We start from the raw sequence: 13948 nt of genomic DNA on the forward strand, positions 1-13948 counted from the left end.
ATTAATCCTTTGTCAGTTGCTTCATTTGCAAATATTTTCTCCCATTCTGAGGGTTGTTTATGGTTTCCTTTGCTGCGCAAAAGCTTTTGAGTTTCATTAGGTCCCCTTTGTTTATTTTTGGTTTTATTTCCATTTCTCTAGGAGGGGGGTCAGAAAGGATCTTGCTGTGATTTTGTCATAGAGTGTTCTGGTAGGCAGATTCTTAACCACTGCGCCACCAGGGAAGCCCCCATCACACTGTCTTAATCATTAAAGCCTCTCAATTTTGTTCTTCAGGAAGGATTGTCTTTGGCACTTTGCTCTTCTATAGAAATTTTAACATCCATGAGTCAGGTTCCATAGAAGAAAGTTCTGGAATTTTTCTCGGCATTGCACTGAAACTCTAGCACAGAAAACAACTTGGCAAAGCGTGTTCCCATTTTTGTATTCTGGAATTAATCACGTAGAATGCAAAAAATTACGAAGGAGAGGTCACCGAGCAGCCAGTGACATTTGAGCTGACTTTTTTCTTGCTGTCTCCCTCACTTCCAATCCCTGGGGTAAAAGCCCACTTTCGAAACACAAGGAAACTTGGCCGCTTATTCCGTGGCTTCTCCACCCTGCAGCCAGAGTTAGTGTCCTGTCATCCAAAGGGCATCCTGCACCCCTGCTGCCTGCATGTTTCAGGGACCTCCCAGCTCTCTTATGATAAACCCCAAACTCTTTTTGTCATACAGGTGGCTCTAATGCTCGTCAGGCCCTCGGTAAAGCTCACCTATGAGATTTTCCCGGGAAGAACCCCTTCAGGGCTCTGATACAGTGCCACACTGCCATCTCGCCGTACTGGCTCCCTCACCCACAAGCACGGGAGAAGAGCAGGCGAAGGACGAGCAGCAGAGGGAGGCGGCCCCGACGCAAACGGGGCTCCTGGAGCTCGCGTCTCCCTGGAGCCTCCCGGCCACCTTTTGAAGGTGAAGCTGCAGTGAGTTTTGGAGGGAGTGCTTTCCAAGCCCGCGGACGTGTGGCTGTCCACTGAAACGGGACTGCGCTGAGCGATGGCGGTGACCGGCTGGACCCCTGCGCCAGGTCCTCTCGGCCGGGCTGCCCTGCATCCGGAGTAGCGCAGGTTTCCTGTTCAGCCCTCACTGGCCGCTGTTTCCTTCCAGCACCTGGTCGATCTTCTGCACCTTCTCCCTGGGCTCCGTGACGCTCATGATCTTCAAGTGTAGTGAGCGCGGCCTGGTCTCCCCACGTGTTTTCTTTTTCCCTGCCCCTGTTCTCGCTCCACGAGGTGTGAGTGCCTGCCATCGGCCTCTGCTTCAGGTTCCTTCTGACAAACCTGAAAGACGGCTGTTTCAGGACGAACTTGAACTTGAAGCTGGTGAAGAAGCCCCCTGCTGGTCCTTCGGAGGAAAGGCTGGGCTGGCTTATCCTTCGGAGGTTGCCCAGTGGATGGAGTTTCCTTTGGACACAGCCTGGGGCAAATTGGTTCTTTCTGTGGCTCTGCCACTACTTCTGATGTGTGGGTGGAAGAAGTGGCCAAAGGGACACACTTGGGAGTCTGTGCTGGGCTGGGGACACATCCCAGCTTCCCTCTGTGGGGCACAGCCCTGAGGCCTCGGTGAGCTGCACTGCTTGGATCCCCATGCAGGCGTGGATTTGTCAGGGAGACTGGGGTGTGGAGGGGTGCAGAGGCCGTGGAGCCCTTGACCTTGGCACAGTTAGGCCACCACTAAACCGTGAGCTTGAGAGGACAAGCTTGAGGGCCAGTGCCAGAATTCAGAGGATGGCAAAGGGCAAGTACAGAAAGCCCTTGGGATTTTGCTGAATGCTGTATAGGCAAATGAGCCAATCATGGAAAAGATCCAGACTTCAACGACAGATAGTAACTATTGAATAACAACTTTCAGGAGGATGCTTTGTTACCTGCAGACTGAAAAGGTCATTGATTTTGCAGCTCATCACTAAAGTTCTTCTAGTCACTGATTTTAAAATAACTGATTATTGTTTGTATAACAATTGTTATGTATGATATAGTAACCATCACACTGCGATGGTTAATTTTATGTGTCAACTTGACTGGCCCGATTAAACATTATTTCATTATTTCTTTGTGTGTCTCTGGGGGTGTTTCTGGATGTGATTAGCAGTTGAATCAGTGGACTCAGTAAAGTAGATTCCCCCTCCCCAATGCAGGTGGGCATCATCCTATCCACTGAGGGCCTGAATAGAACAAAAGTCAGAGGAAGGAGGAATTTCCCCCCTTGTTTCTTGCTTCCCTGATTGAGCTGGGACATCCCATCTCACCTTCTCCTGCCCTTGGACTGGGATTCACACCATCAGCTCCCCTGATTGTCAGGCCATTGGGTTTAAACTGGAACGACATCACCAGCTTTCCTGGGTTCCCAGCTGGCAGACAGCAGATTGTGGCACATCTCAGGCTCCATAATTCACGTCTGTTATCTCATACTGGTTCTGCTTCTCTGGAGAACTCTAATACACACACACAGAGCAAAGATTAGGATGCCACAGAGGGAAAGAAGAATCTGGTGCTCAATTCTCTTATATTCTTCTATTGACAAACTTTCTTGTTGCTAACTTTCTTTCATCAAAACATTGTGGCTAATGACATAACTTATCACCAAGTTTCTTAAATCATTCTTACATCATGGCAAGCATATAAATCTAACCACAGTCCAATTCTAGAATGAATATAAAAATAACGTTTTATATTCAAAGATCAAGTTGAGGTTCTACACGGTAAAATAATGGTAACAGCTACTATTAAAAAGTAAACTGATTAGAATAGGATACCAAATATGAGTTAAAGTGATAACTTGAAGACTATGCTTGGGAAATATGGGAAAAAATGTTATATGGAAAGAAAATGAGAACACAAAATTTAATCTATATTATTTAACAATGTACGTGCACATTTAAATGTGAAACAAATTATAAGGAAACACTGAAAGGAAATGTGTTTTGAAGTAATTGGGTCATGGGACAATTATTTTTCTTTTTGCTTTTTTGTTGCAATGTTTGTGTGATACAAACGGGAGAGAAATCACCTTTGAAATGTAGTCATTCATTTTAGCAAAATTTTTGTGGAAATTATATTGATTAGTCTTAAAATAGAACAGAAGCACTAAAATCATAGAGGCTCAATTTTTTTTTTTTTTTTTCGGTACGCGGCCCTCTCACTGTCGTGGCCTCTCCCGTTGCGGAGCACAGGCTCCGGACGCACAGGCTCAGCAGCCATGGCTCACGGGCCCAGCCGCTCTGCGGCATATGGGATCTTTCCGGACCGGGGAACGAACCCACGTACCCTGCATCGACAGGCGGACGCTCAACCACTGCGCCACCAGGGAAGCCCGAGGCTTAATTTTTATTAACCTAATTCCTAATTCAGATTGTCACTAGATTAATCAATTCCATTTACTAAGCAGTTTGTATGTGCCAGGCACTGTACTAAGCATTTTGAGTAGATTATTTCTTCTAATCCTCACAACAGGTACTATTTTTATCACTTCATAGACAGGGTTAATTAGTTTGCTTTAGGGTCATGTGACTAGTTAGTGATGAACTTAAGACCTCGACCTTAGCTGGTCTTGCTCCAGAGCCATGGGTGTAGTGGCTGCGAATTTTCATAGAGCAAATATAAGCAGAGAAGATGCTCAGGCTACAAGTCTGAAACCTTAGGGGTACAAAAACGTAGACATATTTTTTTCCCATTACTCTAGCATTTCAATCAGATACGTGTTTCTATTTGTCTTACAGCTTAAAAGCTAGATCTGAGAAGACTTTATTATTATTTGTTTAGATTTTAAAATACTTATCAGATTATTTTTAAAACATAAGATTCACAAATAGTTCATTCTTTTAAAATTATAACTACCTTCCACTTTGATTGAATAATTTCTCATCTTTTTATCCAAAAATTTCTACTGAGCTTTAAAACCTTATATTTGGTGGCATTACTTAAAATGTGATTTACGTTCATTATTTATCTTTGAAATGATACTTTATCATTTCTTAAATCAGCATGGGTTCATTGAATGTTTGAGAGGCACTCTGTAGGACTAAGTCATTAGCCTATAATTTTACAGTAGATGAAGTACTATGTTTTCATTACTTTGAAAAAAAAATAATGACTTTGCAGTAGACTCTTACATTTAACATTTTAATCTCAGCTTTGCCACCATTAAGTATAACTGTTTGCACTGACCACATAAGAAACCAAAAAATTACTGGGTCCAAGGTTAATCTAATTCAATTTAAATCTAACAAAGATAACCATAATTATCAATTTACCACAACAAAAGCCAGAGTTATTACTTTCAAAACTGTATCGATTTGGGAGTAATTAGCCTTAAAATTTAAAACATTATTCTGGGGGTGCTGAAGCTCTTTCAAGAGTTTAATAGTTTCAAGGGTTGAGTGATTTATGAAGTCTAAGCTATTACCTAACACAGGTAACACTGTGGTTGGACCTACTGTCTGAATCTTTATAAATAGACATTTTTTTCACTTGATCTGCCTTAGGATCTAGGGTCACAGCCTTTATCAGTGGTAGTATAAAGGCTAGTCCCCACCAAAAATTTTAAGTATTTTTTAAAATAAATTTATTTTATTTATTTTTATTTTTTGGCTGTGTTGGGTCTTCGTTGCTGCACGTGGGCTTTCTCTAATTGCAATGAGTGGGGACTACTCTTTGTTGCGGTGCGCGGGCTTCTCACTGCGGTAGCTTCTCTTGTTGCAGACTACGGGCCCTAGCCATGCAAGCTTCAGTAGTTGCAGCATGCGGGCTCAGTAGTTGTGGCTCGCGGGCTCTAGAGTGCAGGCTCAGTAGTTGTGGCACACGGGCTTAGTTGCTCCATGGCACGTGGGATATTCCCAGACCAGGGCTCGAACCCATGTCCCTTGCATTGGCAGGCAGATTCTTAACCACTGTGCCACAAAGGAAGCCAAAATTTTAAGTATTTATTAAAAAATCACAAGACACGAGTTTCTTGCCTTCCAATGCCCAAAACGCCCATCTTGTTTCTAATGAATAAGGCGACAGGCATGATAGAAACAGGGCAGAGATGAATCAGGACAGTCAGTGACATTTCAAGAACAGAGGAATTCTGTTGGGCAACGAGGTCGGGATGCCCAAAACTGTTTGTGATCTGAGACTAGTTTAGAACTGCATGTTTGCAACTCATCATGACGATTTCTCACTATTCATTTTATGAAACAAAAGCCTGTTGGTACACTCAAACTCGTAAATTCATTCTTTTTAATTTTTCTAATGGTGATTTAAAAAAAAAAATGCTCTTTACCCCGTCTAACCTGTAATACTCTGACCACACGCATAGCTTTCCGTTTTGTTTACGGCCAGTCGGGTACTATGTCGGTGATGAAAACTGAAAACACAGAAACTAGACCAAAGAATGGGAAACAAAACGAGCAGTGAAGAAGAGATTGAGAAAAGGAGGAAGATATTTAGAAGAGGAATAAAAGTGCTAAGTTAGACTGGAAAGGGAAAAGAAAGGGGGTAGGGAGGGAGGAAGCTCACTGGGTCAGAAGCAACCTAAGGTTTCGGTCTTGGTTCTCGACAAGGGTAAATCAACAGATTCAGACCCCTGACCTTGAAAGTGTTCTTCAGCTGACTTACAATTGCCCATGACTTCCCAGCGACTCCATTCGTAACCATTAAAGTCTCCATTGGCTGGAGTAGCCACAGCAGACATCTGGTGGAGTTTTCTGAACCGCTGTCGCAACTCAAGATAACCTTTATTCTCCTCTTTCCGGGGCTCAAGATCTCCTACATTGGTGCCTGTAAACACGTGGTTTCCTCAATCCACCTCCCCATCCCCCATTTATCTTGATTTCCACGGTGCCGGGGATTCGGCAGAGGCTCGGTGATGGGGGAACTGGGTCAGAATTTTGCGTCCCTTAGGCAAGCCAAAAGCAGAAAAGTGAGGGGCTCAGACTGCCAGGCACTGAAAGGTAGAAATTGGGTTAGAAGAGAGCGGCGTCAGGCGGCACCGCCAGGTTCCGGAGTCTAACCGCGGTACAATGCTCCGCAGACAGGGCAACCGGGAGAGCAGGTGGCCGGTTACCAGGCAACGTGAAGTCTCGCGAGACACACAATGCGCCTGCGCACTGCCGCTGGAGGGCCTTATTCAGAGCCTCCGACCCGCTCCTAAACTCAGGGTTTTTAGAGAAACCTTCCGTCGCTCTGTCGCGACGCCCTGGGCCGACTTTCCCGTTTGGAAATGGCCCGATGCAGAAGAATGAAACGTGTTCTCTGAGCCGTTCCTCCTCCCCTTCCCCCGCCCCACCGCGTCGGAAGGCGGGGCCCGGGAAGGCGTGGGCTCTGCGTACGCGCAGCGCGGCCCACGTGGAACCGGAGCAGGGACGACCGTGAGTGGGGGTCTGCGCTGGGGTCTGAGATCCGGAGGGGCCGCTGGTGGGGATCGAGCCTGGGACTGGGCCGGGTGCGCGCAAGGTCTCCCAGGCTCCCCGTCCCTGGGGCCGCCCCCGCCCGTACCGGCGTGTTTTCCTGCGTCCCGGCCTCGGCTCACGCTCCGCTCTCTGCCTGGAGTTGAGCGTCTGTCGGGTACGAGAAATAGGTAAAGCCCCACCCTGGCCCTTCTGTACTCCGCGGTCTAGAAGTGGAGGGGGACCAGAAAATGACTCCAGTCGCGTGTGTTAAGTAGTGCAGTAAGTAGGCACTCGATAGAGAGGTGGCAGGCCATAGGAAGAGAGTAACTCGGGGGTCGGCTACCAGATCCAGAAACTCGGAGTCCTCCCTGAGTCCTTCTGCTTTACCCCGAGTTCATCACTGAGTCGGGCGGATTGCACCTCTTAACTGTTTCAAGTAGCATGCATTTCCGTCCATCCCCTCTGCGGTGACTCTAGCTAAGGCCACCGTCACTTACCAGGACTACTCTGGAGCCTCTTTGCTGCTTCCGGTCGTGGCAAAGGACTCCTCCTGGGCCGAATCCCCAAAGATCTTTCTGTGCCGCCTTTCCAGCCACGCCACTCCTCTGCTTTGAACGTTACAACCGCTTCCCACTGTAGGGTTTGCAAGTGTATTCACCGTCTGGTCCTTCCTCGCCTTTCCCGCTCTCTCCGCTCTCTCTAGCATCTCTGCCCCGGCGACACTGACATCATTTCCTTTAATGCAGTTCCCTGGGCTGCTCTTCCGAATAGGTACTCCCTTTGGTGTCACATGTGGGTTAAAAGGGTCACTTCCTCCGGGAGGCCCTTCCTGACCCCCTCAACTGAGTCAGGCCTCTGCTCAGGATCCTGTAGGACCCTGACCTTAATGTGCATCACATCTTATATTTTACTTGTGGGTAAGTCTCCTACATAGATTCTAAGCCCAATGAGCTCAGTGGCTGTTTTTGCTTTAATTCATCATCTTTCTGGCTTGGTGCATTGTGGATAATCCACAAATACTTGTTCAAGTAAGAAAGGTGGTGGTAGGGCTGAGGGTGGGAATAGTTCCCCAGGCAGAGGGAATGTGCGTAAAGCCATGGAGGGGAGGAACTGGTGACCTCATTAAACAGTATGTGGTTCCATGGTGGGGTGTAAGGAGGTAGGCTGTTGGTGACATGGGGGCCCTTGGATGTCACTCCAGTGAGCGTGCACTTGACCTCATGGGCAGCAGCGGCCTCCAAAGGCACCTCAGCAAGGCCTTCCCCATTTTCTCCTCCAAAGCTGTTACTTGTTCCACTTCGGTTTTGGATTATGTCCCATGAGACTCTACTTATCTGAACCACTTGGCTCTTGTCTCCCTCGCCTAGATTCTGAAGACAGGAGGAGCTGATGCCCAGAGCAGCACGTGACTGTAAGTACTTACTGCCTGTTTGAATGCTGAGGCACATGAACTGCAGTTTGTGGTCTGGCAGAGCTCCGATAGAGCCTCATATTTGCTCCTTGGTCGTTTATTTCCCTTTTCCTGACCATCTTCAACCTGGTGCCAGCCTCTGCCAGTCACTTCCTTGGATTTGGATGAGCTGCCTCCTGCTTCGCACGGGGATGATGGGGATCGGGGGGGGGGGGCTGCACCGGAAGGAAGCAGCTTAGGGGGCAGACGCCGAGTCTCTAGCAGTGGGCAACGCTGACACGAACGAGGTCTGAGCTCACACCCCAGGGAGCTGAGTTTTGGTTTTCCGTAAGAAGGTGATGTAGGAGGAACGTCTGAGGCCGGTGGAGGTCAGGAGACCCTGTCTCAGGCCTTTCTACTGTGGAAAGGGCCCCTGTCCTACACCAATGGTGTCCAATTCCGGTTCTGTATCACATTAAGCTGGGCAGCCTTTTGACAAGTACAGGTGCCCTGCTGTATTCCCCAGGATTCCGATTCAGCAGACCTGGGGTACGGACCAACCATCTCTGTCTTTTGTAAAGTCACAGATTATTTTTTAGGTGCAGCCAGGATTGAAAGAGCATAAAATTTGGATTTGGGAAACCAGCTGTGACTCTGGCATGGTACTTAACCTGAGTCTGTTTCCTCCTCCACACACAGGGCCATCACGCAGGAATCGGGTGAGAACCAAGTAATTCTTGGAGAACGTGCCTTATGACACACTCCACGGGACACCCGCTCCTCAGCAGCAGCAGCCGGGCTCTTAGGAGGGTGTTTGACTGGAGGAGATTTCATTTTTTTTCATCCTGCCAGGGGTGCTTGGGGGAGCAGGGAGCAGGTGTGCGTGGGATGAATGACCTGGAATGAGAAAATCTGGTTACCTGAAAACAGGAACAGTTCCAAAACCAGACTTCTCCAGAGCTGGCTTGTTTAACTTCCTTCAATTCTGCACCTTGGGTCCCTGTGGTTCCCGGCTGAGCCCAGGAAGAAAACTGAGGGAAGAAAGAGGAATATGCAGTTGCCTCTGGGCAGGACAAACAGGACATGCTCCTCTGAACAGTGGTTTATAACATTTCCCCAGCAAGGATCCCTGTTACTATTTTGCCTTAATGGATTAATATCTTTAAATTTCATTACGATATTTCCCTAGATTTCATCACATTGTCAGCCAGAGGAACGGCCAGCTTGGACTTATCAGGGGAAGGGGGAATCTGTGTATCGTGTTTTAGGAAAGACAGACAAGAAACTTAGGGTCCAGGGAGGGAAGGAGACTTACCAAAGGGCACAGAATGAAAGTATCATTTGGATTTTTAGTCATGTGCATACATTATGGTCCCAGTTCTTAAAAACAACCACAGCTGGTTAATTATGAATGGCAGAGGCTTCCAGGGCCCTTAGAGACTGTGTGCTGAGGCAGGCGGACTTGGGGACTCACAGAGGTGGTGGTGGGAACTTGCTCAAGGCTGAAACCCGGTACCTGTGACTCAAGAGTTGGAGGTGCTCAGTGAATATTTGCTGAATGGATGGACGGAAGCCTAAGTAGAGGGCAATACAGAAAATGGTAACAAATCTATCAGACTAATACCAGAGGTCCTGAAGAGGATAAATAATTATGAACAAGTAGCAACATGGAACATTTTAAAGGAAATAAATAGATTTCAGTATGATCACAGTAACGCAAAACATTCATAAATTGCGTGTATATGAATGAAGACCGAATCACAGGAAAAAATGGGGAAAACTTAAGAGAAGTTAGATGTATGGTCACATACGTATATGTACGTGTATATATGTACGTGTATATATGTACGTGTATATATGTCGTATATAAGCAGGCTTGCTTTAGCCTTTCCAAAATCAGAAAGGGCACAGCCAAGATATCCTTAAGGCGTGCATGTCTAGTTAACACGTGTTTTCCTTTGTCGTTTTGCTCCTGTGAAGGGTCTTCAGAATGGCCGCAGCCCCCCAGGCACCAGGGAGGGGCTCTGTGCGGAAGACCAGACCTTTACCTGTGAAGACATCATTGAACAACCCGTATACCATCCGCTGGGGTGCCCTGGACAGGGAGGATATGCACTTCATACTACAGACCCTGGAGGACAGGATTAAATCTCTTGGGCTTCAGAAGACTGAGAACAGGAAGAGAAAGAGAAAGCAGCCCGCTTTGAAAACACAAAGCGGAGACACGTGCAGCATGGATGTGGACACTGGTGAGGGTCTGAAGGAGGAAAAGCCAGAAGGTGAGCCCCAGGCATCAGGGTGGACCCCTGCCGACGTCAGAAAGCAGCTTGCCATCGGCATCAACGAGGTCACCAGAGCCTTGGAGAGGAACGAGCTGCTCTTGGTCTTGGCGTGCAAGTCGGCCAAGCCGGCCATCGTCACGGCGCACCTGGTGCCGCTGAGCGCCAGCAGAGGTGTCCCTGCCTGCCAGGTGCCCCGGCTCAGTGAGAAGCTCGCACCCGCCATGGGCTTGACGTGCGTCCTGGCCTTGGGGTTCAAAAGAAACACCGCTGCCTTTGCGGAGGAAGTGAGGGCCATCATCCCCAGAGTCCCCCGTCTGGACGTGCCGTGGCTCCGAGACACACTTGAAGACCCCGGGGAGAACCCGGAGATGGAGTCTTTGGAAAGCCAAGACGAAGAGATTTTAGACACTTCCTTCGAAGACCTCCCTAAATCCAAGAGAAAGCTTGCTGAGGGTCAGCAGGCTGCAGTGTTACAACCCCTGAAAATAAAGAAACTGATTCCAAACCCCAATAAGATAAGGAAGCCACCCAAAAGTAAAAAAACGGCTTCAAAGTAACCTTGTATAAACCTGTCACTTCATACAGTTGTAAAACGCCACCTCGTAGAGAAGCCGCGAATAAAATGACTTTTACATATATTCTTGGGACACTGTTTAGTATCATTCCTTTCAAATGTGTAAGATTCTCTGACTGTAGAACACAGATAGGCTGAAGCTTAGGGACACTAAGTGCAGAGAATGTTCAGCAGTATGAGTATCAAAACAAAAGTTTATTGAAACTAATGTCCATGCTTGTATAAATTCCCTTTTTAAAAGGCTGGCACGATGCTTGTGAGCAAGGACATCTGTATCCTGCAACACTGGACATCTTTCTGTCCGAACTTGGCAAATAGGCCACACAGCCACGGTTCTAGTTGGCGGGGGAGATGAAGCTGGATGGCAGGTGCACCATCAGTTGTAAAGGAAAGATGGTAAATGCCAAGCAATACACTGTCCTCAGAAACAATACATTATTATTTTTTACTGTCAGTTTGCCTTTCTTTGTAGGCAGGCCTAAGCGTGGGCTTGGGAGAAAGGCTAAACATCTATCAAAATTGCCAGATAAGCTATTCTGACTAGGTAAGAATTCACTCCTTTACACGGTTAACTTACCTCCTTGGGACTTTAGCATGTATCCAAAGTATGATGGTAATTAGGTGAAATAAAGCAGGAAGAGAATAAAAAAATAAGTGGAGGAGCTTGGATGCTCAGAGGTGGGTCTGCCATGACCGGGGTCGCTCGTGTTAGTATATGGAACAGGACCGGTGCTCTATGTTAAAGCATCTGCTGTTTCCAGCATGTGTTTGGAAAAGGTGCTTTCTGTAATTTACGGGAAAGGTACTTGGCTTGCCAAGGTTTATTTTCAGCCTAAATTCTGGTTGATCTGTGGATTATGCCACCTCCGTTTAAATTTACTGAATGCCATCTTGACCAAAAAATGGTGGGGTGTGTGGGCAAGGGTACGTCATGGACCAGAGCATTTCCATTACTGACAAAGGACACGGGGTGGTGTGGGTTTTTTGAATCTGTAAGACACTGTGTATTGCACTGAAATTTAGTTCTAACGGCTACTTTATAAACACAAGCAGCTGTACTGATTTTCTACTTTAAAATGCTCATTGGTAACATGCGTAAATTATAAAGAGGCATTATAAAGCGGCAAATGTGCTAATAATTTATAAATTACTGTATTTAAAAATTACTGAGTAAAAGAACATGAACTCTATTAACTGCAATTATGTAAGTGAACAGAGGAACAATGCCACAGTTTTGTCATGGGGTGAGCCCGTGACACAATTTCTGAGGGACAATCCTGCAATTATTCGAAAACCTACTTCATGTTAAGATTGCCATAAAAATGAGTGGAACGTAATTCCCAACTGGAGCCTCGACTCTGGATTATGTTAAAAATCTTGTTTACTTAATTCTGGTGTTTCAGTGAATTGGTTCACTTTTGCTTCTGCAGGCATCCTCCTCACGTTAGGAAAAGAAAGGTAACGCAATTGGGTTTGAATCATCCTATAGGAGAAGTCTTCTCTCGCGTCTTCGAGAAGGAAAACTGTGGTGTCCTAAATTAAGGACGACTTCGGAGCCCACGCATGCCCCCTAGTGGAGGTCCCAGGGTGCCACAGCTGTGGGGTGGCCTTCAGGATGACGGGAAGCTGCAGAAAGAGGCTTTCTGATTTTTAGAGGAAATCAGAGGCAACAGAACTTTTTCCCTAAATGGCCAGGTTTAGGCCTTTGGGTCCACAGTCTCTGTCGGAACAACTGAACCCTGCCTGCCACGTACAGGCAACACATGAATGAATGAGGCCTTGTTCCCATAAAACTTTATTTATGGATGCTGAAATCTGAATTTCCTGTAATTTTTATGTCACAAAACTTTTTTTTTTTTCCTCCTCAACCATTCAAAAATGTAAACACCATTCTTAGCTCGTGGGCTGTACAAAAACAGGCGCTGTGCTGAGTTTAGCTCATGGGCCACAGTGTGCTAGCTCCTGCCTGTTTTTATAAGGTATGATTGTGTCCTTTGACTACTTGTAACATGAAGGAAGGGCATCCTGTTGTCGAAGGTAATTAGATTTTTCTGGACTGAACGGCCTAGGCACTGGTACATGAAGGCAGGAAGAAGTATCTACTTTGTGGTATTTGAGTTGAGGCCATTTTAGGTGGCCTTGTCCAGCATCTTTTTCCCCTTGGGCTATTGGTGATATATACATTATCTATGTACACCGAGAAACTTGGATTTTCAAATCCTAGATAAAAACACCATCAGTAACAAAACCACAAGACTTATTTACAATTAAGACATCTTCCTAGAGCACGACAGCTTTCATGATAAATTAGAGTCAGGATAAAGAAATATGTGCAATTCTGCATAAGTAATAAAAAACATTCAAATTATCAGTGTCCTGATGGCACTCATGAACGCCACTGGGCATGTCTTCTGACTTGAGGGCTTTGATTCTTCTTTTCCTCACGTATCCTGGCTGTTGCTGAGAAGAAGAGAGTCTCTGCAGGAGCAGAACAGTCTAGTTTGTCAGGGTTGTGTGCTCTTCAGAGAACACAATGTTTGCCCCAAACCTTGCTTTGGAACCAAGCCACGAACCTGCTGAAGATCAAAGTACCCATTTGTGTGTTTATTGATTTGGCAACTTTGCTTCTAGAGAAATAGTCAACCAGTACATTTTTATCTCACTCTTCACTTTAACACCTACCGCTCATCACTGCGTTACAGAAATGCTGGCTCCATAGGTGTCCCCGATGAGATCATGTGCAGTGACATAAGTAAACCCTTTCCAAATGGCTCCCTCATTCTGCTACATGGACCCACAGACCCTCACTTAATAAACAGAAAGGCAGCAGTTTATCTCCACACAATGGCAAAGATTTTCCTACACGATTCTGTGATTTCTGTTCAATCCATAGAAAAGCCGTCCATTTTTCTAGAGAGGGACAAATACCTTCTCTTCATTGAGAGACAGTCAGAAGGTTGAAAATTAGAGGAATGTGCTCTTTGTATCCTCCCTCCATCCCTCCTACAAATGGGTCAACAGCGAAAAAAAGGATGAATGTTAACATTCTAGCTAGAAATGTGTTCTATTGGTCACCAATCGATGTTTTTCCATCTTTTCTGTTACTGACACTTCGATGTCACTTAGGTTGTGCTTTTATTCTTTGGAATGGCAGTTCCAGGAATCATTAACTAGGATATTAACAAATGATGACATCAGAGTTCTAGAAATAGAAATATCCATCTACTGTAATACGAGTCCAACCTAAAGGGAGGGAAGAAACGGAATAGCAAAAACAAGTGAGCAAGAAAAATT

The 13948-nt window shown here is 46.2% G+C and overlaps 2 protein-coding genes and 1 long non-coding RNA gene across 7 annotated transcripts in view; 1 reads left to right on the top strand and 2 right to left on the bottom strand.

Moving 5' to 3' along the window:
- Nucleotides 1-133: 133 nt before the first annotated feature.
- Nucleotides 134-7145, bottom strand: LOC113628374 (uncharacterized). Its single transcript, XR_003436030.1, has 3 exons — nt 6906-7145; nt 5636-5963; nt 134-2472 (listed from the first exon to the last, which is right to left on the bottom strand). It is a non-coding gene; the product is annotated as an uncharacterized LOC113628374 (long non-coding RNA).
- On the top strand, nt 6261-10727 carry RPP38 (ribonuclease P/MRP subunit p38). Of its 5 annotated transcripts, none has more exons than XM_027121950.1 (3): nt 6261-6461; nt 7776-7819; nt 9779-10727. In XM_027121950.1, the coding sequence occupies exon 3, from the start codon at nt 9789-9791 to the stop codon at nt 10635-10637; it is 849 nt and encodes a 282-aa protein (XP_026977751.1). In that variant the 5' UTR covers nt 6261-6461; nt 7776-7819; nt 9779-9788; the 3' UTR covers nt 10638-10727. The 5 variants fall into 5 exon arrangements, with proteins under 5 accessions (XP_026977751.1, XP_026977749.1, XP_026977747.1 ...); XM_027121948.1 differs by having other exon boundaries at nt 6261-6387; XM_027121946.1 differs by having other exon boundaries at nt 6394-6596; nt 7690-7819.
- Nucleotides 10728-12431: 1704 nt separating this feature from the next.
- Nucleotides 12432-13948, bottom strand: part of NMT2 (N-myristoyltransferase 2) — a 56092-nt gene continuing 54575 nt past the window's right edge. The window contains exon 12 of the mRNA XM_027121941.1: nt 12432-13897. Coding sequence (XP_026977742.1) covers nt 13877-13897 — 21 coding nt within the window. The 3' untranslated portion in view covers nt 12432-13876. The remainder of the gene's footprint in view (nt 13898-13948) is intronic.

Source organism: Aethalodelphis obliquidens, unplaced genomic scaffold, assembly GCF_003676395.1.
Source record: "Aethalodelphis obliquidens isolate GAN/ISIS:26980383/991018 unplaced genomic scaffold, ASM367639v1 scaffold23, whole genome shotgun sequence".
NCBI lineage: Eukaryota > Metazoa > Chordata > Mammalia > Artiodactyla > Delphinidae > Aethalodelphis > Aethalodelphis obliquidens.